Below are 24,680 nucleotides of genomic sequence, written 5' to 3'. Positions count from 1 at the left end.
TTTATAACATTAAACTATTAATTAATTATAACATAATAATATTGTTAATATAAAATTACTTATTTTATAAATATGTTAATTTAACATTTAATAAATATTATAAATATATAAAAAAAATTATTATTATAAAAAATAATATTAATTTAAATTAATTTAAAAAAAAAAATTTATAAAAAAAAACAATTTTATACCGTATAAAACTTACGTTTAAACTTACGTTTAAACGTTTAATTTTAAAAACATAATCACGTAATAATATAAAAAAAAAAAAAAATTTATTAATAATAAAACACCGGTTATATAACCATATTATATAATTAAAATTATATTTATACATACCATTTAAAAATTAACTTACACATATATAAATAAATATTTTTTATTTAATAAATTTTTTACTTTTTTTACTTAATTAAATATAACCAATTAAATTATTTTATTTAAATTACTTTATTATTTTTTACCTTTTATATTACATAATATATAATAACATTATTGCCATTTTAACACCATTTAATTTAAAAACGTAAAAAAATATAATTTTTTATAATATAAATAACCGTATAAATATAAATAAAAATTTTAAATACATATTTTTAATAAATAAAATAAACTTTTTTATTTATTTTATAAAATTTAATATTAATTTTATTATATTAATTTAAACATAATTTATAAATAATTTTACAATAAAACATATAATAAAAATTAAAAAAGTAATAAAATATTTACATAATATTAAAAAAAAATATATATAATATTATATATTTAATAAAAACCATTTATATTATAAATATAATAAAATTAAATTATACGGTGTTATAAATGTTAATTACGTTTTGGATTTAATTACCGAAAAATTAATTATTAATTACATATTTTTTATAATTAAAACATTAATATTATAATTATTAAAATTATAAACAATTATTATTAAAAGTTTAAATAAATTTAAATATATTACGTTTATTATTATTATTATAAATGTAATATAAATTTATAAATTTTTAAAAAAATTAAAACATATGTTTAAAAAACCGATTACGTTATTATATAATAATATAATAATAATTAATTGGTTAAAAAAATTAATAATAAATTGTTAAAAATAATATATACGAAAAAATTATTATTATATACGGTAAAAAATAAAAGTTAATTATATTATTATATACGGTAAAAAGTAAAAGTTAATTATATTATAATATAATATATTAATAAAAAAAAATTTAATCGATAAATTTACCAAGTTTTTAAATAAAAAAAAATATTATAAATTTATAAAATTATTAAATATAAAAAATTAAAAATAATTTTATAATATATTTAAAAAAACGTGTAAAAAACATTTATTTTAAAAATGTTTTTATATATAAATAAAAAAGTTATAAATATTAATCCGTATTTTATTTCGTAATAAAGTTTTATATAAATATAAAACTTTTTAAAACTTTAAATATATATATAATAATATTATTTTAAATGACTTTAAACCCGATATTTTCGAGGCGGGTTTTACCCGTTTGTTTTGCCACAAACGCCACGTAACGCGTAGTCCGTGTGTTTATATTTATAAGTTACGGGTAAAATATTTAAAAATATTTGGTTTAAAGTTGTATAATATTATAAGAGTTTTTAACGGTTTTATTAATGATAAAAAAATTAAATATTATATTTATAATAATTTAATATATTATAATAATGTATAAAATAACTTTAATTTTAATGATTTAAAGTTAATAATATATTTAATTTATTTTTTTAATTTTTTTATATATTTATATAATATTATATTTTTATATATTAAATTTTAACGTTTAAAAATTTTTAACGTTTTAATTATTTAAATTTTATATAAAATATTTAAATATAATAATTTAATATTTTATAATTATATATAAAATTTTTTTTTTTTTTAATAATTTAAAGTTATTATTTAAGTTTTTTAACTTTTTTTATATATTAATATAGTTTTATATATTAAACTTTAACGTTTATTACGGTTATTATTATATGTTATAATTAACGCGTTATAATTATTATAGTTATTTTACCGTTATAATTATTTTTAACATTTTAAAAAATTTAAAACGCGTAAATTTAATTAATAAATTTAATAATAAAATTTATAATTATATAATTAATTATTATTTATTAAAAAACGCGTTAATATTATTATTTTTAATAATATTGTTAATATTGTTTTTTTAAAAAATTAAACATATGTTTTTAATGTATAAGGTTTTAAAACTGTTTTAAACTACAAATTCGAAATTGTTTTAAAAAGTTGTTCCGGGGTTTAATTGGTTAAAAAAAAGTGTGGTTAAAAAAGGTATAACTTTATAAACGATCTTAAATTTATAATTTAAATTTACTGAAATAATAATAATATATATAAACATTAACGTATACTCGTATTCCCTTAGTTTATAATTAATTATATTTGCTCGTAATAATAAAATTGTAAAGCGTGTTGTCTGCGGCTTTTTTGGCCTGATTAAGGTTGGATTTTATTGAAAACTAAAGATTGAATATTCAACCGTTTCTCCCAGGATATAACCGAGAAGCGAAGCAGGTATATCATCATATGCATACCTACCTACCTAGGTATGGAGCGTAGTATGAGCGCAACTTAATGTTCTAACCCAGCTAATTCGCAAGTTGTCAAGTTATGATCATAATATTGAATAGTTTACCCATCATCGGGTCATGTAACACTATGGACCAAGGACATCGAAGCATCGTAATAGCTTGCGCCTGTTCATATATCGTATTCGGCTGACCAAGCATTGGTAGCTTGCTGCGGAAGAATAAATTATCCTCGGTAGGACATACTAACGTTACAATGCATAGCATTCACTTAAAATTAGTATACAATGCGTCGACATAACTACCTACGGTTAGCGTCTTTCCACTTAGGAAATGTCCCAGTCCTCTCCAGCCTCGTAGTCCATATCATGCTGATCACGACCGTGTCCATTGCTGACTTCTCCTTCCTCTAGCCCGACGGTCACACTACTACCATCAGCGCTGGTCTTATCTCTGGCCCCTTGGTCGTCCTCTATACCATTAGCCATAGGCACGTTATCATCGGCATGAGTCTTCGCTTCAGACTGAGGTGCAGATGTGGCCCACGTAATTTCGACCTTGTCCTCAAGTCCGGGAATCGCGTTATTGGCAGACACACCCATCATAAACTGCTCTGCTGTTTTACGGTCCTTGAACGTAATATGTGTTGTGGCCGGATCTGTGTGAATTTCCTTGAACTCCCCAATACCCTATAATGGATTAGATATTAATAGTAAATGTAGACCTCTTTGCAACTCACGAAAAGGTATTGTCGTAATGCCTCGTCCTTCTCCAGATTTGTAAAGTCTACGCCAGACAGCGCGATTATCTTAGGTCTGTTGTCCAAGGAATACGCAGCATAAGCTGCGTGTCTAGCTTCTATGCCCCCTCTGGCTTGGTAGCTATGTCCGCCCCTAGTAGCTCTCGCGGCATAACGTCCACGGCCGCGATAGCCTCGGCCGCCTCTCCCACGCCCTCTAGTAGACCACGATGAGTCCTCCTGAATAGCGTCCGGATCGATTCCTAGGACATTAGCCTCTTCTTCTAAAGCTGCTAATTGGGCTCTAAGAGCCTCTGTCTGTGATGTAGGCTTTTTAGTAGTACCATCCGTTGTTTCCGAGGACGGATTTTTTCCAGCGAGTTTAGCCTGAAGCCTGCGCTTCTCCTCGAGTTGTCGCGCACGAAGCTCTTTCTGACGTTCTTCTAATTCTTGGCGTTGGCGCTCTAATTCTTCTCTCTTCTTGGTCTTTTCTTCGTGGGCTTTTTGCGCCTCTTCCTGCTTGCGCATGAATTCGTCCATGTCAAAGGGTTCGGTAGGCGCACTCTCTTCAATAAGCGAATTGCCATTAGTAGCTCCATTCTTTGTCCCATTTCCGACTTTCCCATTGACCGAATTTGGTCTGGACTCGGTATCGTCCTTGTGCCAAAACACCTTTACAAACCGGTTGTCAAAGATTACCTTTGGCGAGCTCCAGGCGGCATGTGCTGCATCCCAAGTATCGAACTTAACGACCGCAAGGCGGTCAGGCCCCTGTATTGAAATGTCTGTGATGTTGCCAAACTGAGAAAAGTATTCACGCACTTTCTCTTCGGTGAAATATCCACTGGGAATGTTCTGGACTACGATGGCGGTCTTGGTCTTATCATGTATAGGACCGCTTGTCGTATTAGGTGGTCGACCCTTCGTCCGTCTCGGCTTGTTATGTTCGCGACGGTTGGTAGGGGCCGCCGTAGGAAAGGGAGGTAAATTTAGGGACTGAAATGCCTGTGGCTGGTGTTGGTTCGCTAGGAGCGGCATTGGGAAAACGGCATTGTTAGGATCATATTCTACTACGAGTTAGCGACGACGCCCAAAAGATTAAAGTCATGTTCCTAGAAAATCTACTTACCATCATTTGCCGAAGGTGGAAGTGGAGGCATCATTAAAGAATCAGAACCATGCTCGAACTTGCAATTGCTCCCTCGAGAACAGTAGCCACGAGTCTCATAGTCCCTACACTTTTGTCTTCTCCGACGTGGCGGAGGAATAGAGCCTGAATAAACAGGTTTAGGAAGGTCAGGTAATTGAGGAATAGGAATATCGAGTTGATTCATCCTCTGGATATTCTCCATAAGGTTGTCCAAGTTTATCGGCGCCATACCTTGGTCATGCGTAGAGGGTTGAAAAGACGGTGGCGGCGGCAGTCCAAAGCGGCCATTAGACCTAGAAGATGCCGGGTAAGAACCAGAAACCCCATTTTGATCTCTTGGCTTGTAAGATTCATCGAATCTCCCACCGCGCTGTGAGAAGCCACCTCCTCTACGAGGCTGCTTGTAGGGCTGAGCTCCGGAATAAGAACCTTGGCTCGTTAAGATGATGTCCACGTCATTATCGTCTCGATCATTATACGTGCGCTTCCGCGAACCGTTCTGGGGGAAGGCTGGAGCCGTCGGGGTTGTGTTGTATGGTACATGAGGTTGATATGAAGGTATTAAGGGCGCAACTGGAGGAGGCGCAAGAGCTTGACGGCCGCTAGGAGGTGCAGGAGGTACAGGAGGAGCTCCTGGTAAATAAGAACGATACTTGACGGCTTGAAAGACGTCACCTGTAAAGGCGGCCGCGTCTGTAATACATTAGATATTTAAGATACATTGTCAACTCGCTAAAATGGGGAAGATCTTATACCTTCTCTGAGAAAATCAGGAATTTCTTCCTCGAACATCTTGCGAATGGACTCAGCGTCGCCATCGTGTCGCAGGAGAGCTAGGACGTAATCGGCAAGTACATCTGCATCTGCATCGGATCTAAAAGTTGGGGAAAGATATAAAGGTTAGCAATGGGGATGGATATAATAGGAAGTTCAAGAACAAAAATCTAAACGAGGTTGGAAAACATACGTATTGGCAAGACGCCTTATGATCCAAGCTCTAAGAAGAGACGCGTCGCTCTCGGGAAACAACATTGTCAATTGGAAGCTTGGATCCCTATCTCAACATTGAAGTACGTTTCCTTAACAAAGGGAATAAAATGATCAAGTTGACTAGTTGTAAATAGTATGTGTCAAGTGTTGAAGGTTGAAGGTTGAAGGTTGTATCGAGTAACAAAAAGTCGACAAGTTCTCGTCGGTGATAAATGATTTAGAATCGCCGTCGATCAAGCTCCCAAGACAAGAAAAAAGGTACAAGGCTGAAAAGATCAATTGCAGTTCCAGAAAAATTCCACTGACGGGCGCGATGTCATAAGCAGGCAGCCCCGGTCAAAGGCGATAAGGCGATAGGTACCTACGTCCTATGTACGTTTTTAGCGGGGGTGCGTATATGTACCTAGGTACCTAGGTAGTTACACAATGCATTCGCGCCACTGCGAGGTGTCAACGTGCGCCGAGGTAAGCAGTCCGCAATTCTATAGTAGGTAGGGTTCCCCTTTTTTTATAGTTATAGGTAGTCGTAGTCAGTAATTACGAACTAGCTTTTTCATCAATAAACAGAGGCATTGTATAAGTATCAGTACGTTAGGTACTGCTAGCAGGTCCCACATCTTGACCCGTAATGCGCCTATGATGTATGATTCATATGGTACCTACTTACTATACTTAGGTAGGTATACAAAGGGAGTGTGAATTCACCAATCACAAATCATATATTATACGCCAATCTAAGTATTCTAACAGCAACAATCACGCGTAGTCAAGGGACCATTTTTTTTCTTCTTTTTTTCTTTTTGCGAGGTCGAACTTATCTTTTTCTTCATCAGATTGTTCTAATCCAGCTTAGCCAACCCACGACTGCTTCCAAAATGCAAGAAGGTAAGACGGTAACCAGGTACCTGACCATCCCTTCCCGCCGGAATCCGGGGGATAAGATAAAGAAGGTACATTAAGTACTTCGGCAAGTACTTAGGTAGGTTACTGTATTCTCGAATTAATGGAATCGTTTTTTTAGTATCTCAACATTCACATCGTCTTACTTCAATATAAAGTGTTGCTCAAACGTGTTACCGGAATTTTCATATAATCAAGACCTGATATTACGATTCTCCAACAGACAGGTATAGCATTAAGTTGTTAAATCGTTGGATTTGTTTTATAAATTAATCGTTTACACCCAACTGCCAGATAGAAATAAGTGCTGCCCAAATCCCAATAATCAGCCTTGTTTCCTATTACCACAACTAGTACTCTAATCCTGCCGAGTGACACCAATCACTATCAAGATTATATCTCCAAGGAATCATGGCCTTCACGATGCATTCCCACTCGGGCCAGTTCTGCCCTGGCCACGCAAAAGACCAGCTTGAAGACATCGTTAAACACGCCATCGGCCTTGGTTACACCACCCTCGGGCTCACAGAGCACATGCCGCGGACCGCCCTTGAGGATCTATATCCCGAGGAAGTAAGTTATCTCATTGCCCATCTTTTGTCCGTATAAATATAGATATATAACTAACACCTCCAGCTCGACAACCCCGAAGGCTCCCTCGCAGTGCTCTTCCCGCGGCACGAGGCATACCTCATAGAGGCCCAACGCTTGCAAATCAAGTACGCTTCTCAAATCCACATCGTGATCGGCTTCGAAGGCGAGTGGCCGCGGCCCGCCTACGCGTCCATTGTGACGCAGCTCGCCACTCATGCTAGCATCGATTACTTCATCGGTAGCCTGCACCACATTGACGGGATTCCTATCGACTACGATGCCTCGTACTATGCGCGGGCCATCGCCTCTGCCGGGGGCACTGAGGAGCTGGCCGCGGAGCGGTACTACGACCAGCAGCACGCCATGCTCATAGCTCTCCACCCGCGCATCGTCGGCCACTTCGACCTCGTGCGGCTTCTATCCTCGGAGCCGGGACGTGACATGCGGACTTCTTGGCCGGGAGTCTGGGACCGAGTGTGCCGTAACCTGCGAATTATAGCCGAGTACGGCGGGTGGTTGGAATGCAATAGCAGTGCGTTACGCAAGGGGCTTGTAGAGCCGTACCCGGCACGACCAATCGCCGAGGAGTGGCTGCGATTAGGGGGGCGGTTCACGCTCTCGGATGACAGCCACGGCATCGCACAGGTAGGCACTAACTACGGTCGCGCGCTTGAGTACCTGGCTAGTCTGGGCGTAACCAACTTGTGGACTCTACGGCGAGATCCTCACCCGGGACTATCAGCCAAGGATGAAAAGGCCAAGTTAGTGGAAGTGGCAGTCTCACTGGAGAGCATTAGGGCCGTGGTAAGTAAGTGGTGATAGGTCGGGGTTAAACACGAGTAAAAGAAACGGGGAAGAAAATACAGATTTCTTTAAAGGGGCTACGCTACATTTGCGGGCTTCGTGAGGTCCAAGAAGGTAAAAACGGCCCGGAGACAAGGGGGTTGAGTGGTTGGTTGTCCATATACCCGCTAGTAAAAATAGAGCAAAGGCAAAGCGAAATCTAGGCCAGTTTTCTAATAGATTTTTCTTATTCCGATTTCACAAAATGGGGTTGATAAAATCTGTCACGGAATTCGTAAGTCCTGTTAGCTATTGCAAACCCCTCCCCTCTCGAGATTCCTAATTACTTAATACCTAAGGACATACCGATTACCTGGTAATTTACCACAAATAATGTCACCTAAGATATTATGGTTGAAGGAAACAATCATAGCATAGGGATATAAATTATAGCGTGTAGCATTTATAAATAACAATGCTACCATCGTCACATGGTATCGTATCATTTAGCATCCCAGCACCAAATACTTGAGCGTCGAGCGACAAAAATCACTCCCCCCTTGCTAAAAAGACACCCACTCGCCCACCGTTTACTGAACTTGCGAATCATGCATGGAATTTCCATCCATTAAACCATTCCGTTAGACTCCCCTGGTGTTAACACACCCTCTGAACCGAACGTGAAATGCTGGAACTGGAAAGGGGGGAAAAGTAATAATAGAAATAAAATGTGTAATAATGCATGCATACTTATTGGGGTATCTTTTGACGGAAAATACGTCTTTCTAATCTTCCCTCCCCTGGAAATGAGACCTGTGTTGGTGGTGGTACATGTTCGTGCATTTCTCTGTCGCGATGTCGCGCTCTGTTGTGTGCCCTCGAGGCAAATCAAACGCGAAACGCGATAGAAAATAGAGTCGTTAATCATTATCATTTAAAATTTTCCCCTCTCAAGACACCAGAAACGAAAATGTCCTTTTGGAGAAGCTGTAGATTTAAAATTTGGAAAGTTATCCATCAGTGAGTTCCACATTGTCGAGCCATGTCCTAACTGCGGCTCGTAATATGCTCTCCTTTTCGCGGTTTAGTTGGTAAGGAATAGTTGGGTTCGTTTTTTGGCTTTCTCTCTCTCGCTGGTCTACTACGTCCTGTACAACTCCGGACAACGCAGATAAGACAACCATCTTACATTCCGCGCGTGGTACTTCCTGGAAGTCAATTTGATACGTCGGGACCTCTTGCTCTGTCGTTCGAGAAGCTTCACTATCCCTTCTCTCTCTCCGTTTGCTCGCTGATCGTGAAGACGTAGTTGAACTTCCCTTGCTCACATCACTACTGTGGGCGATGACTCTCTCCACAGCATCGATGAGCGCTTCATCGAAGGTAAAGAGCTCATCTTCTTCGATTTTATCCTTGATAGGCTGTTCGTAAGGCGAGAGCGCTGGTGTTATCAAAGAAGAGCCATACGGCGATAGGTAACTGGCCGTGTTGCGGTCAAGCAATATTTTAGGCTTGACTAAACGGCGATAGCGGAGCCGTTTAATAGTAAAGTTGGTTGTATCAGCGATAATAGCACTGCTTACGTCAACCCAGTGTTCCGCAGGCCATTCTGCTGGTATCGAATTAAGATGCGCTATAGGGGTTGGTTCTGCGGCTAGAGATTCTCGAACTTCATCTAAGAGATCTCCCTGCGGTGGGATTGCCTGTAGCGTGAAATCCGGGTGAAAGCGCTTTAACCACCCGCCAACATTTAAGGGAGCATCGCCATCAATGGCCAGTCTAGAGAACTGTTCGAAGCCCTCGAGCCCACTACCTAGGCCAGGGGTCGAGAGGTAGCCACTACTAGACGGCGAACTAACGGCGGTTTCAAACGATGTGAGGTAGTCTGGAAACTGTACATCCACATCGATTACTCCGTCGTCGTCATTAATCGACGTCTTCACGGGAGATTCGTATGCACCTAAGGGATCCGGGGTTCTCGACTGAGACTCGAGCTGCTTACTTTCTAATCTTCGAGGGGTATCTGGTTCTTGAAGTGGGGTATGTTCACCCTCTACCTGTTGCTTAGTAGACGTATCGAGCAGCTGAGCTTCTCGAACCATTTCCGAAAGCTTGTCCCTTCCGCTAACCGTTGCTCGAGTAGGTGATGTGAGTGGACTATCGGGATGGCCGAGAATGTTCGATGTCTGCGAAGTAGTAGCAGTTGAGTCTCGTCGTCTTGTACTCCACAAGCCGCTAATCACACTTCCCCATCGGGAACCTTGGCGAGAGTCAGTACTCGCACGGCTGGCGTGGCCAGTACTATCGCCCCTCTTGAGTGACCGCTTTAAATCATCCGCGGCAAAACTGCCACCACTGTTTGGTCGGGTGCCGCGGCTGGTACTACTCCGGTGCACTGTAGAGAAGTGTGGAATAGCCGAGTCCGGGACGATTGTATTGGCTGTCGCGGCGCTGCTCTTTCGCGTGTTGAGATCGTTCCCAATAATAGGTAGATTCGCTGGCTTGATGAAATCCGACGATCGACGTTCTTGGTTAGAGAGCTCCATGCTGAGATGCGCGAGCTGCGCAGGGATACCCGTTACAGACCTCGTCGTAGCTTGTGACTGTATACTAAAACTTCGCGTATGAGAGGCACCTCTCTGCCCTTGGCGCCGATTGATTTTTCGGCGTAGAGACTCTTCCTTATTGATCGGTACTATGTACGATGGTGGCGAGTGGCCAAAGGCTGCGACTGACGCGGAGGTTGCTGGGCGCTGGGCGCGGACTGTGGGTAGCTGCTGATTAGCAGGCAGGAAGGCGGAGAGTAAGAATATCAACCTCCTAGCAGCCATTTTGTCCTTGGCGATTATAATCGTGCGAGATGGTAAGGAGGCATCTTCTTCGTTTTTTACTTTTTGTTGTTGATAACGTCGCCTCCGGTACCAAACTGGACCTAATGCTTGGAGCCATTCGGTGTGCGTCGAAAGAAATGCCGTCAACAGATTGAAAAAGAAAAATCCCTGCTCCCTAGTCCCAGCCCATTTTGCAACCCATCTTGCCTCCTCCCTCCATGGTCCCCAACGACCCTGCCCTGTTATAACTCTTGTAGCTCGAAGACCAGACACAATTCGTATCTTAGCATCGTCAATTTCTTGGCCAATGCGTGGATCTTGCGCCAGACAATTCGGAGGTAGTGTTACAAGCTTTGCGTTTGTCTTAGCCGGTTTCATCTGAGATGCATCCGAGTCTCTTCGACTCTTCACTGAAGATGTTCGAGCGATTTGAGCAGATACATTCGAGGGATACGGATCCGGAGCCGATATATCCGCCTGTTTCAGCATCGGGATCAACGTTGTGGCGACTACAGATTGCAGATGGGTAAGGGTCCTCATAATGATGTCCCAGTGCTGAGTTATCGCATCCATGCGATCCTCGACATCGTTACTATATGTCGACTCAAATGATTCCGAGCCGAAACCGGAACCGATCATCGTCCACCCAGATCGGCGCGCGGATCCGAAAGAGGAAGGGAAAAAGTCCTGTTCATTATAAGAGCTTGGCCCTCGAAATAAGGGCTTCGGCGCAGTTGCTGGTACGGCGTTATGTGGATTTGAAGGAAGTTGAAGGACTAAAGCGACGGCATACATCGGCGTCCTCTTCTGTATTGGCTTCGACTTTTTCTTATTAGGCTTAGAATCGTCCGGGGAACAAGGAAACGGGAACCCTCCACTATCCTCGGAAAAGCGGCTATAGGAAGTTGTGGCCTGCGCAGGCGAATCAAGATCATCATTTGGTAAGTTGACTGGAAACAGGCGGGTCACTAGAATCTTGCTGCGGTCCTGCTGCCGGGGAGGCGCGGAAAATGCTTGGAAATGTGCATTTGCCGACTCTGACGTGAAAGACTGTGCTAACCTGCTTGATCTCATACTGGATCTCCCCATCGATCCTCGCCCATCTCCCACGTATGAGCTGGAGACGGCAGATGGCCGCGGCTCGCTTGGAATGATGTGAACCTTTGTCGATGTCCCTTTATAAGACATTACTTCAGAGTTAGCAAAGATACAGCTGGAGAAGCTGGCCAACTCTTCGCGATATTCCCTAGCAGCTTTCTGGGACTCAGTCTCCGCAGCACTATAGGCGCGGGACTGGGCGGATCCACGTCGATCAAATGCACCTTGCCGGGGTTGAGGACTGCCAGGCTGGATAACTAGTGGCCTCGAGGTCTGTCCAAGGCTACTCTTCCGCGGTGATGTAGGAGCACGTCGAAGATCCTGCATAAGCGACTGGGAGGATGAAGCTGCACTCGGTGGCTGTGGGTGATCAACTGGTGAACTAGGTGATGGAGCTTGGTTGCTGTCAAACAATAATGAGGGGCTAGCAGAGCCTAAAGCGTCTTGCATGATTATGATGCGAACATCACGCACGTCGATATCAATATCGCTATCATAGTCGAAGGGGCTTGCAGAAGCCCCGGGTTGGACACCGGACGTGGACGATAATGGAAACACCTGGTCCTGACGATAATAGAGAGCCTGCGTATCCGGGAACAAAAGACTCCGCGTATGAACATCTTCCTGTATCGATTCGGGCGACGGTTTAGTCGGAGAAGAATCTTCTTGGGAATTCGTACCTCTAGTCGTTCCCGACGTTAGATTAAACAGCTTGCCCAACATTGTGGTTCTAGGTGCTTTCAAAGCCCAAGATGCCGGATATATACCTAACCCAGGTAATCAACAACGCAGGTAGAGTCGTAGAAACTACCAATGTCTTAACAGGCACCCATCCGGTGGCAAGGGCCCTCCGCAGCGTTGACCATGGCGTAGAAAGACATTGAACTAAGCGCAACGAAGTTGTCTCTGAGTGATGCAGGATAACACAAGGGTGAGAGTCAGATGATGTAGTTATGGTAGTAAACAAGAAATCGAATCCACAACAAACTGAGAGCTGAAAGCTGAATATGAACAAGGCAACGGTATCCAATCTAAAGGAACGTCGTAGGCCACGAGGCCGTGGAGTGACAAACTAAGTATAAGTCGCACGCGTTTAGTTGAAGACTCATGAGAGCGTGAAAGCTTGAAAGCTTGAGAGCGACGTGATAATGTGCGTAATCGGAGATGAATAGATACGACGGACAGGGGCCCAGAGTTGAGTCGCTTTCGAGGACACGTTGTTACTCAATGAACCGTTTTCCCAAACAAATTTAAGTACCTAAGGTACACGTAAAATCTGGGGATGATGTGAAATGAATCTTAGAAGATTTACGCGTAATTGGTAAAAGGATGCAAATTGCGAGTAAGAAAAAGGAAGCGTCTTTCTACGAGTAATGCGTAAGGTACGATACCTTACATAAAAGTTGCTAAAATCGTCCCTCTCTCGAAGCTTACCTTAGGTTAGGTACATATGTACCTATGTATATATGTATGTAATACATGTAGGTAGCTACATAGGTACGCTACTTCGATGTTAAGGGTACCCCGGCTATTCGGTACTTATAACAGTGTACCTAGTGTGAACGAAGAAGAAGAAAAGAAAAAGAACATTCAATTGATTACCTACCTTAGGTACATAACATTGCCGATTATGACGTCCAATCTCACCAATACCCTTACCAATACAAACAAAGTGCGACCAAATGCTAAGAGGAACCTGTGCTTGGATGAACATCTACTCGACTTTTCTCAACTTCTACCAATTCTTTAAGAGCGAAACGATACACACAATTACAGCTGACACAATTACCATGGTATATACTTGTGGGGTTTTCGATGCTTCCAGTCCCCATCTAGTTGTTCTAGCCGAATTTCTAAGCAGGGTCCTAGTACAAGTGTTGAAGCTTCGAAGCTTCCACTTTGTACCCAGATATTTCAAATCGCATGGAAGATCTAAAAATGTATTGCGACAGTACCCTAACAGCCTACCAATAGTTAACCACCCCAGACCAACTCCAGGTACTCCAGGCATAACGCAAACGCAAACGCAGACAGACCCGAAACTGGAAACCAGGGTGGGAGAAGACTGCAGATGTGTCTCTTCCCAGACAGTTGGTTCCGGAGTCGGTCTGAAGGATTCGATGCGATCTGGCGGTGAATAAGAGAGATGGATGACCTCTTTGTGCTTGGGTTGGTAATCAATTAGCTTTAACTGTTCTGTTCTGGTGTTGCACGGCTGGGGCAGTGGACGCTAGCCTGACCTGCCAGCCCGCCTACCTGATGTACGCTAGGTACATCTTGTAGCGCCCTAGCCCTAGAGAACAGCGCCCGGTGGATCCCCAGATGCTGTACTTGCGCACAGAATAGGCCATTGCCCACAAATAGGCGGGTACGCATGCAAGTGCTGCATTAGATGGCTTTTCTTAGCTCTTCCATGTCTATGTAGTTTTGTCACTTACATGGTTCAATGTTCGGGGGCTTGTTGTACAGTACCGAGAGTCTTTCTATGTCAGCTCTACGTCCCGAACTAACATCAGTAGAGCAAGGAGGAAAACAGCCATCTGGAAGGGAAAAAAACACACATAAAGGTAAGTTAAACATAGGAAGCTGATAAATATAGGTAGGCATATACTCCCAATATATCCGCATCTTTTAAAGAGTGTCAATTGTTTATACAAACAGTCTACTTTAGGTAAGGTACCTTATATATCAGGTTGTGCATGTGCTGATGTTAGGTTATGTACATGTATGCAAAGTAGATCGGATATAGTATAAAATATATCATACGGTGCGTAAGGCACCAATGCTGTTCCAACTTTTTATCTGTCTTGTCATTGGGCTTCATCGGTCCATCTGTGTAGCTTGTAGACCGGGCTTAAGTTGTATCATTTATCACGATCCAACAGCTTTCCAGCAACATAGTATTCATTTCCATTTCTAGGTAGCAATATGGATTCCGGGAAAGGCGGTCACAGCTCATCTCTGTTTCGGGAAGAGCACACGCGACTTCATTCTTGTTTCTTTCAACATTCCTACCATCACCTCCTGTAGGTCTCCTGTATGCACCGCGCATATGATGATATATGCGCGCTCGTTACTACCTTTTCCATTATTTGAGACCCCTCAGTCTCGACTCAGGTAGTCCCTCGCATATGTACACTCCATCGATATTGCCTCGATCGGATGCATCATTTCCGGGGGCACCTTGGTTCAATATCTCTGTTGAACCATCGTTATTCGCTAGTATACGTATGACATACCATTGGCATTTTATTATGCTTCTGTGGTTCTGGAGGTTTTAGAACACTAGCTGTCTGTCACTAGTATAAGCTACCTTCCCGTAGAAGTTGGCTAAGTTGTGCGGGCGATACCCCGTCTGTCCATCGCTCTCCCGTCTCTAAAACGACTAGTTCGAAGTACCGGCGGTGAGAACCCCGATCTCAGGATTCAGAAGATAGCAAGGGAAGCAATGCAGGGCAAAATAGGAGCTATCAGCCGATCATGAGCATTTCTCTATACCACACCATGCCAACCCCAAGACAGGATAGATATATTGCATTTAAGCAACACCCGCCGCTGACGCGGCGGTCGTACATGTGCTACAAATAAGCATGGTCCAGACGGTCCGAGATGAGGCTCAGCTTGCTAAGAAGTCCGAAACCAAGCGGTGGTGTCGTATCCGACGCAACTCTCAATATATTTCTATTTCCATCTAATAACGTAATAGAGACTAGCTAGCCACAGGGCTAGATCTCTAGCCCGATACCAAAAATGGGATGGGAGGGAAAAGGTCACGCTACTGACTAATTAGCATACGATTTAGCATGCATAAATTCCGATGCCATAGAGTTCGGTCCCATATTATCGAGATACTCATTCCAGCCGACGTAAGATAAGTACCGTAACGCAACGCAATGTACGAACCAAAGTCATAATTTACCGCCGGCGAATGCTCATGTTGATTCTTGGCTACTTGGTTTATCCAGTCATGTTTGTCGAACACGTCTTCCGATCTCATCTTACCTCATCTTGGCACTCGGGTCACCTCGACTATACGAACGAAGTTCCTATTACTAATTCTTCACGTTGCGGCTTTAAGGGCAAGCGATGGGTTGGAAGTTTGTAGCTAATCAAAACTTCTAGGTATTACATATATAAGAGCTATAAGTATACATATATAGGTACCGGCGCTACTAATCTCGTAGGTCTACGTAAGGGAAAAGGTTGACGTGTACCTACACCGCGGCCACGCCGCGATCAAATGGCCTGAATTTTAGTCTCCCGAATTACGGTAGTATTCGGGTGAATAGCGCTGCGCGATTTGAATGAGCTCCGCTCCGGAAAAAAATCGGTTAGAGGTGTAGCCTTCAAGTATGTCCTCGTGAGTCGTTGGTCTTATTGGACGCCGAGAACGCTATCATAGGCTCCGCGCTTCGAATACCGACCCAACATCGGCAGCCTATTAGATACTAGTTCTAGAAGCCCTAGCAAACGGCAACTTAGATGCGCTATTTTCTAGATGATCATCCGATGAAGAAGATGGAAAGTAAAAGCTTTTTTCCTCACGTTCCTAGCTACTCTTATGCTGCTGAGGCGCTTTGACCAGACAGGTATTGCATCAAGCGCGTGATCCTAGTCATTTGGGATACCCTCGTCACTGGGTCGAGCTATACTTGTATATGTCATCTCTAACAAGATCTTCATTGTTTGGTTACTCTCGCTTGCTGGCTACCTAAACTACCCCAGACTATCATTGTCATCATCATCACCAGCGGAAGTCGTCGATGGCATGGTACAAGCTTTATTATATTGCTAGACACTCCAACCACCTGGGGTGATCTACTCCCCTCCAAATTCGATCGGTAATTTGAACCGAAGATCTGGAGTGAGATCAGTGCTACCGAACCTAGCATTAAACCAGTCTCCCAATATCTAGGCTTGCGTAATAGCGATGTGCGGAACCATGACTGAAATCACGGAATACCCACGGCGCGACGCCGATGAGCATGGGGAACCATTTCTTTTATCTAGTTCACTAGAGCCGGGATTTCTCGGTGGGTTGACCGTGCCCTTGACTGCGCCGCAGATCGTCAAGCTGGACCAGCATATCACAGCTTAGGACTTCTTAATTAGATACTAGGCACGATCGGTAGTTATCTAACTGAGCGGGAACTTGCAACTTCATGTCTCTGCCTATCAAGGTCATTGGTCGGACCCCAGCAAATAGCAGTTTCCTGGCGACATATTGAAATGATTTTGACTACGTTATACCGTATCATCCTTATATCTTATTTATTTCTTCCGTACCTATTTTCTTTCATGTGAGTCAGAGGTCCAGACTCTACTAATCCCTTAGATAGGAACAATCGGATATGCTTATGCGGAATAACGCCGTCCAGCAACAAACGTATTCGACTCGCTAACCTGATTGTTTCCGACTTGGCCATAGCAATAACTTCGTGACTTCTCTATTCCATCGAAATACCTAGGCTATCCCCGCTATCAAGTACATTACGATCATCGCTATGTTTACGTTACAGCGCATGGGAATGAAGCAATGTCGGATGTCATACTACGATGAGTTATAAAATCAAACCCAGTGATCAAGATTAATAGCTTCATAGGTAGTTATTTCACTACTTTGTACCAAATACATCAGCATCTACTAGACTTCCTAGCTAGATAATACATTATAACCCCTCCTCTCGCTAATTATATAGATGATCTATTCATTATCTTTGACTATTTGCTTCGGAATCACCAGAACAGACCTAGGGCAGTCTCCGCCATGATGAAAGAAAGCCACACCCCCGCTTCCAGGTTTGACGTCAGCCTTGAAATATTTTTCTTACATTCTATTGCCGATATCATTTCCGCCGTTACTATGCGCAAAAAAAAAAACATATCTCAAGTATGAGAAGTAAATGGAGCAGAGCCTTTTGTTTAATATTGGACTTAAATGCATGATGTCTTGGGGGCGTGCTTCGTGACTTCCTGTTGGACTGGTGTCCACCACCGGCCGGGTGGGTCTAATACAAATGGCCCGGGTCCGAAATGCGGGTCCTCCTCCGACTCTCTACGCATACCATTTCTGCTTTGATAGATAAAATAAGATTTACTACCTGTAACTTCTAGTAAAAGATATAGGAGTAAAGATCGGGGCGAATAGTTTAAGTCGTGAGCTTCGTTGACTGTATAAACGAAAGGAGGTACATTGTTATTAGCGGTAACTGCGCCTAGCAGAAAGATCTTGAACACTTCGTATTGATCTTTTTGGAACCCTCATATTGATTCGCCTAGCTATAATACTAGACATGGTTTATAATCGATCACTACAAGCTAATTCGGGAACTCTAGTGGCTGAGGCAGGATGTCGGCGAACTGATATGTATCGGGGGCAGTGGATAAGGCGGACAGGAAATATAATTACATGACGCCTGCATAGTAATATTGTACGAATCTGTACATCATGCAACGCTGCAAAACAAAGTCTCGGATATTGGGACTTTGCATGTCCTCGACCAGTTTATATAGCGCCAAGAAATTGGGGTTTGGTATGATTGTGTTCGTGATATAGATACCCAATCTATTGATAGTGATTGGACAATATTCCCATATAAGTTATAAAGAAATATAACCTGTGCTGTATGATGGGAAAGAATCATCCACGGGCCGGACCCGCCCGTCTACTTCAGCCAGATGTCTCGCGTTACTACTATATGTATCATCCACGTCGAGGCACAGACATTGCTCGGTTCTGGTTCCGAAAAGTAAGGCCATGTTCTTGCAGGGAAGGGAACGAGAGGAAAGGATCATGCAGACAGGGTATGTCATTCGTACGTAGGCTACCATCCGCGGAGCTGCATGCACAAAGCAGGCCGGTAGGTAGCACGCGCGAATGTCACCGCGGCAAGGCTGAAAGATTTGACGCGGGGGAGGAAACTGAAAAGAGATAAGGTTCGAAAGAAGGGGATGAAATTGGAAATGGGTGTGGTTACTTAGGTCGGGTGTACTTACGGAATAAGGGTCTCATCACGGCTCCGTCGCTCGGGTCCTTTCCCGACTTGAGAAGGTCGACAGAAATATTTCCTTGTCGACCAGTCAGCTCGTATCTAGCGGTGACGAACAACGGGGGCGGAAACTGTCACACGCCATCTTTGTCACACCAAACGGGCTTGTTTCATTGCGCGTAGATGGATGGATTGATAAGATTATCTGTCTCTCTACCTGAAGCCAACCATGTGAGAACGAAGCCGACGTCGGAAATGAGACCAAGATGGCTTTTGACCAGAATAAGGAAGCTCACGACGTCATAGTCGTTGTTGTTGTTAATGGGATCTTGTGTATACGTAATACGTATGCATGCACATGCCTGATGAGGTAGGTAGGATGGTAGTCCGGATATGCAAGAGTTGCTTTTTCCTACTGCAGATGTATGCAGGTTTACGACTCCCGGTCCTTTCCCTCTTAGACTAATGTATGCGTATGTAAGTAGGTAGATACGAGAAGAAAGGATTGCGATTTTGAGGGGTTCGAAGCGGCGGGAACCCCCCACGTTTCCGACCCCTGACCCCACGCTACCACCCCACGACCATGAGTATCGAGAGGTGAAGCTGGAAACATAGCTTCTTGTCTGGTGCGGGGGATCTACCGCAACTTAAGCTAGACCTAGAGCTAAACCCCGTGGACCGACACCCCCAAAGTGCGTGGATATATCGCAAACCGGGACCACGGGCTCGGGTTTGAGGCTAGCAGATGTTGGCAAAGATACGGGGCCTTCATATTTCACCTTAGGCTTTAGCAAAAAGCAACGGTATCAAAAGTTGTAGAGTGGCTTATAGGCATTTCGGATTGTGGCAGAAGAGATGGTAGCTACAAGACTTGACTATTGTGGGATATTCTAATGAAGAATAATCGCGTATCCTCGAAGCTTTCGGGGTCAAAGACTGATTTGTAGATTATTTCACTATTATAAAGCTCGAAGATAGTGCCCAAGTGTCGTAGAGGTGATTATCTCATTTAGGTTAATTATATAAATATCGTACGGATTTAGTATTGCTAATTATAAGTCTATATAGTATATAGCCGTCTCATAGCTAAATCTACCTAAACATTATAGCGCAACTTGAGTACCATTATACTGTTAGCGTTTAGATCCGCATGGCACCTGTATTGCAACAAGTCAGGTTTTCGCATAGGTTCCCACATGCTATCTGGCATGGGGCCGATATCTCGGGGCGTCGCCTTCTAATCGATGCCCCTGAGGATGGTCCAGTTCCAGCGGTTGCGACCGCGGAATCTTCCGCGGCAATGCTTATGTTATTACGGCTACTATTGCTATTATTGATGGACAATGTCGATGTTGGGGTTTCAAGCTCGGGCTGTAATGTCGCTGAATGGATACCGTAGGCGTGTAGACACTCGCCGACAGTCCGCGCGCGGCTCATAAAGTCAGTCATATCATTGTTTGATACCACGACATGGGCGGTCGCGATGGCTTTCTTCTGGTCCAGGCGCCAGATGTGTAGTTCGTGAACAGATTGGATACCGGGGATCTGTACTCATCATGTCGTGTTAGTCTATGCAAGATTTTCAGTAGCTTGGTGCCGTAGAATCACGAATAACTCTTTCGAATGGCTTACCTTCTCCAGATCATGCTTGACGTCGTCAATATTTACGCCCGTCGGGGCGCTCTGCATGAGAATCTTGCCACTGTTCTTCACAAGTGGGATGGATGTCACCAAAATCATGATGGCAATGGCCATGCTTATGCCTGGGTCAGCATAAAATCGGCTCTCGGGTGTCGTAAGCCAGATGACGAGTGCCGCGATGATAACTCCGACATTATTACATGCGTCACCAATGACATGGAATAAGACTCCCATCATACCGAGGTCTCGTCCTGAAGATTGAAGGTTCACGATGGTATGCCGATGCTCGGCATGGGCACTTATAGGCTGCGTTTACTTTAGCAACGGGAGACGAGGGCGAACAAACTGATAGCAACTTACGGTTAGGGGAATCTCGTCTTGATCATAGTCGCCCGAACTTTCTCTTGGCTGCCCGCCAGCCTCGATATTAACGTGGCTGTGGTCGTGGTCGTGTTCGTGGTCGTGTTCGTGGTTCTCAGCATGTTCATGACCTTGTGCCTGTTCATGACCATGGCCATGCCCTCCGTGGTCGTGGCCGTGATGTTCATGCAGTAACGTCGCACTGATGATGTTTAGTGCCAACCCAACACAACCCATGATAAGTACGAGCTCGGGATTCTGAACAGCTGCGCGGAGTTGTTAACATATAGCAGCATCTTAGGACGAGGTATGACTTACGTTCGACGCTTATGAACCTTTCAATCGATTGGAGGAAAATGGATACACCGAGGGCAAGCAGAAAGACGCCATTGAAGAAGGCACCGAGTAGCTGGGCACGTGCCCAACCAAATGAGAAGTTGTCAGGGGAGGCTGCACGCTCCGAGATCTGGTGTCTGGGTTAGCTGATCTAGTTTAGGTATGTAAATATACTCTAATATGCGCTGGTTGAACTTACGATGATAGCGGCCAGGGCAACAACGAAGCCGATGAGGTCGTTCATCTAGTAGAACAGGTTTAAGCATAGCTTCGTCGAACATATAAGCAGATATATGACGTACGTAATGGAAAGCATCCGCTAGAAGAGCCAGAGATTTGGTAGAAAAGGCCACTGTGACATGGTTAGCCCGAGTTTAGATTCCGGAGAAATTCGTCTCTATAACGTACCGACCAGTTCCGCAATAAAAAAACAAAAGGAAATGCCGATTATGGCAAAAAGCTTCTGCTTTGACGAGAGTTTGAACGCGGCCATGATCGGTAAACTTCGTCGGAAAATGAGTCTAGAGTCGGAAGCGATGTCGTCCGATAAATCGTTGATATTAATAAAAGTAGGCTACGGGCTACAACTCGTATTTGGGTTGGTATGCGGTTAAAGCCGAAATATGTACTAATTCTTGTGAACCGAGATATTTAGCGGTAACCAATTGATTATCAGATGTCGATTCGTCCGTTGACTTATATAGACGATGAGAAAGGTATCTATATGCCCAGCCTCCAGTCACTTGCGAATCATAATTGTATGACACTTGAATCATCAAATAAAGCATAAAAGAACAAAATCATTCGGACGTGGACCTTGAGAAGAATTGTCCGTTTATCAATTGACTGGAGTATTGGACACTCCGCCGTCGATCATACTGAAACTGTTGATTACCCCTGTTCTTTCGAATCAACAGCGAAACAGGGGTTGCTCCAGGGGATTGGGGATAATCCCTGCACTGACGGTAAGGTAAGATATAATATGGGCAAATGCGTGTTGTCTTCTTCGTCGCTAAGGAAAAATATTCGCCTGATATGTATATATGCTGGCCCCGTAGACCGAATGTTGCAGAACAAGGGGGCGACAGATCATTAGGGATAGGTGCGCGATGTGCGCGATGTGCGCGATGTGCTCTTATATTTGATTGTTATGTGGTATCCCGAGAGTCATAGCGGACCCTGAGAAGTATCAGTGTCGTGGCCTCTCAGAATTCGTCGGACGGTTCCAGCTCACCGGATCGGTATAAATCGGCAACTGTACCTTACAAACTGCTAGATTCAGCTGCAGCTGCATCTAGATCTATTTCCCGAAGATAGAGGATGCTTAGGTACCTCATATTGAAAATCAGAGCAAGGTAGGTAGCACTGCATTTCTTTCTATTCTTTTCTTTGTTCTCCAACTAAGCTTAGGTACATACTGCCACCGTCGTGCAATACAAGCATTTCAAGGGTCACATTAGATACCCACTGTAGATGGAGACTGAAGAAACACCCGGAGGTGATGGTCTGTGCATCCAAACGGGGAATAATACGTTAGCAGTCCGGGCAGTATGGCCATTGGAATAAGAAGTATTATCTAATGTCATCGTTCGAAATAATATCATATGTAATTCAATCCTAACACCGTCTCTAATGGTTCGCGGGACTAAGAGTTTCTAGGTTTTGATTCACTACTTTAGGTACCTGTTACATAAGATCAAGCAAGACGAGATGTATTAGTCTGGTAAGCTGGACTAACACTGCGCTACATTTGTGACGTAGGATACCGAATCAACACATCATGGTGAAGCGGAATATACAAAAACGCCAAGAACAAAATAATATCGATGACCACAACATGGGGATCGATGACGGCTTGGAAATAGCAATGCTCATAGAGGGTAAACTAGTCTTCTCTACGAGACTGGCTGATATCGTTTAGAAAGGCGGTCGACCAGGCGTAATCTATCGTGATTTGTAAGTACTCCTATAAAAAATTGTTTATAAGGTATTCAAATGCAGGCTTCCTTATACATGTTCGGTGGTGTACTCTCCCGAGCCTCTCCGGCCCGTCCCGTCGTGTATCGTTTGAGCTACTCTTTGATCCATTCACTGAGAACTGCCTCGAGTTTAGCAACATTTTCGACGTGGGCTACTCGACAAGCTACGTCGAGACAGGGAACACTGTTAGAAGGTATGAAGTCCATCAAGGTATGTCTTCATGGCTTATGGCGGATGGCTGCATAATGCCTGTCTCCTTCAATGCTAGGAATAGAGAACTCTGGGGGATTTCAGTTAATTGACACTGTCATTAGAATACCATCGGAGAAAACTTCGGTGGCAAGGCTCATGATATTACAACCCACCCATTCAGTTTGGACCAAGTTCCTGACCTGACGGGAAAGGTAGCCGTAATTACAGGCGGGAGCGAAGGTATCGGCTATGGCTGTACTTATACACTACTAAAGCACAACGTTGCTAAAGTTTATATCCTTTCCATATTTGAAGATGTTGTGGAGGGCGCTAAGGAAGCCATCGCAAAAGATATGGGCCAAGAGGTAGCGGATAGAACTAAGTGGATGCAGTGCGACTTATCAGATTGGGAGAGAGTAAAAGAGATGGCCGAAGAGATCGCGAAGGATAGCGACAGACTGGATATCCTGATAAATAACGCAGGACGGGGGATTATGACCTACCAGCTCACAGACTATGGCGTCGATAGACACATGGCCGTTAATCATATTGGCCATGTGATCCTCACATCTCGCTTACTTCCATTAATGAAGCAGACCGCAGAGAAAGGTAATATTGTTCGCATATCCAACCAGGCGAGTAACATGCACCAATCAACGCCCAGCGACACAGAATTTGAGAGCCTAGAGGAGTTGAACCGTGACCTTGGTCCTAATGCACAATACGGACGTAGCAAACTTGCGGCTATCCTATACGCTAGATATTTTGCTCGGAAGGTGACGAACGCGGGTCATCCCAACATACTCATGAATGCGACCCATCCGGGATTCGTGAGTACAAAGATGAGCAAAGAAGACATTTTTGAACCTTTCCCGCTGGGCGCGATGGCCGTCGGCCTCGAGCCTTTTAAAAAGGATCAATTCCAAGGAGCCGTATCAACTATGTTTGCCGCGACATACACAGGGGACTCGGGCCAATACATTTGCCCGCCAGCTGTGCCGGAGCCGGGAAGTAAGCTGGCGCAGGACGATGCACTCGGGGATAGGTTAATGGAATTGACCTGGAAAGTGGTGATGGATAAGATGAAAAGCCAGGTTGTTGAACGGGACTGCCCTCTTGATGACCTCGTTATGACTTAGACAGGTAGTTTAGGTACCTAACGAGGTAGCCAGATAATCTATATCATACGACCATGAAGTATTTCTAAGCTGCCCTGTCGAATAATTCGATCGAATAATGCAAGTGCTGAACTGGATCATACATATGGGGGATGTTAAGGTGGAGTGAAGATTGAAAATTCCATGTTCCCCGAAAATGGAGGTACTTCTTACCAGGTACCTTAGGTACATAGGTACATAGGTAGGTAACCTACAGGTGGTAATGCAGGTACGTACTGTTTTGTTCGCAAAAAAGGAAAGCGGTCAGATTATTTCAGGGAAGCCGCCGATACTGCCGATATTATGTATTATCCGGGGGGCAGCTTTAGGTTTCCTAACGTATTTCCTAAA

At 43.3% G+C, this 24,680-nt stretch overlaps 5 protein-coding genes across 5 annotated transcripts; 2 read left to right on the top strand and 3 right to left on the bottom strand.

The window, feature by feature from the left end:
- Positions 1-2,445: 2,445 nt before the first annotated feature.
- On the bottom strand, positions 2,446-5,714 carry F4817DRAFT_161034 (uncharacterized protein). The gene is made up of 5 exons (XM_049298086.1): positions 5,446-5,714; positions 5,234-5,352; positions 4,458-5,171; positions 3,329-4,395; positions 2,446-3,278 (listed from the first exon to the last, which is right to left on the bottom strand). The coding sequence occupies exons 1-5, from the start codon at positions 5,508-5,510 to the stop codon at positions 2,916-2,918; spliced, it is 2,328 nt and encodes a 775-aa protein (XP_049157726.1). The 5' UTR covers positions 5,511-5,714; the 3' UTR covers positions 2,446-2,915.
- A 518-nt stretch (positions 5,715-6,232) lies between these two features.
- Positions 6,233-8,011, top strand: F4817DRAFT_342153 (histidinol-phosphatase). The gene is made up of 2 exons (XM_049303875.1): positions 6,233-6,941; positions 7,005-8,011. The coding sequence occupies exons 1-2, from the start codon at positions 6,780-6,782 to the stop codon at positions 7,779-7,781; spliced, it is 939 nt and encodes a 312-aa protein (XP_049157725.1). The 5' UTR covers positions 6,233-6,779; the 3' UTR covers positions 7,782-8,011.
- A 161-nt stretch (positions 8,012-8,172) lies between these two features.
- F4817DRAFT_342151 (folliculin-interacting protein N-terminus-domain-containing protein) lies at positions 8,173-13,121 on the bottom strand. The gene has a single exon (XM_049303874.1). The coding sequence runs from the start codon at positions 12,395-12,397 to the stop codon at positions 8,756-8,758; it is 3,642 nt and encodes a 1,213-aa protein (XP_049157724.1). The 5' UTR covers positions 12,398-13,121; the 3' UTR covers positions 8,173-8,755.
- Positions 13,122-19,267: 6,146 nt separating this feature from the next.
- On the bottom strand, positions 19,268-21,889 carry F4817DRAFT_366367 (putative cation diffusion facilitator family metal ion transporter). Its single transcript, XM_049306976.1, has 7 exons — positions 21,409-21,889; positions 21,303-21,352; positions 21,200-21,244; positions 20,983-21,130; positions 20,665-20,930; positions 20,296-20,610; positions 19,268-20,208 (listed from the first exon to the last, which is right to left on the bottom strand). Exons 1-7 carry the CDS (start codon positions 21,491-21,493, stop codon positions 19,804-19,806), a joined length of 1,314 nt encoding a protein of 437 aa, XP_049157723.1. The 5' UTR covers positions 21,494-21,889; the 3' UTR covers positions 19,268-19,803.
- A 718-nt stretch (positions 21,890-22,607) lies between these two features.
- F4817DRAFT_160847 (NAD(P)-binding protein) lies at positions 22,608-24,451 on the top strand. Its single transcript, XM_049298085.1, has 2 exons — positions 22,608-23,190; positions 23,295-24,451. The coding sequence occupies exons 1-2, from the start codon at positions 22,996-22,998 to the stop codon at positions 24,309-24,311; spliced, it is 1,212 nt and encodes a 403-aa protein (XP_049157722.1). The 5' UTR covers positions 22,608-22,995; the 3' UTR covers positions 24,312-24,451.
- The last annotated feature ends 229 nt before the right edge of the window (positions 24,452-24,680 follow it).

Source organism: Daldinia loculata (assembly GCF_022478755.1).
Source record: "Daldinia loculata strain CBS 113971 unplaced genomic scaffold F4817scaffold_35, whole genome shotgun sequence".
Taxonomy (NCBI): Eukaryota; Fungi; Ascomycota; class Sordariomycetes; order Xylariales; family Hypoxylaceae; genus Daldinia; species Daldinia loculata.
This window is presented reverse-complemented; position numbering and strand designations above follow the sequence as displayed.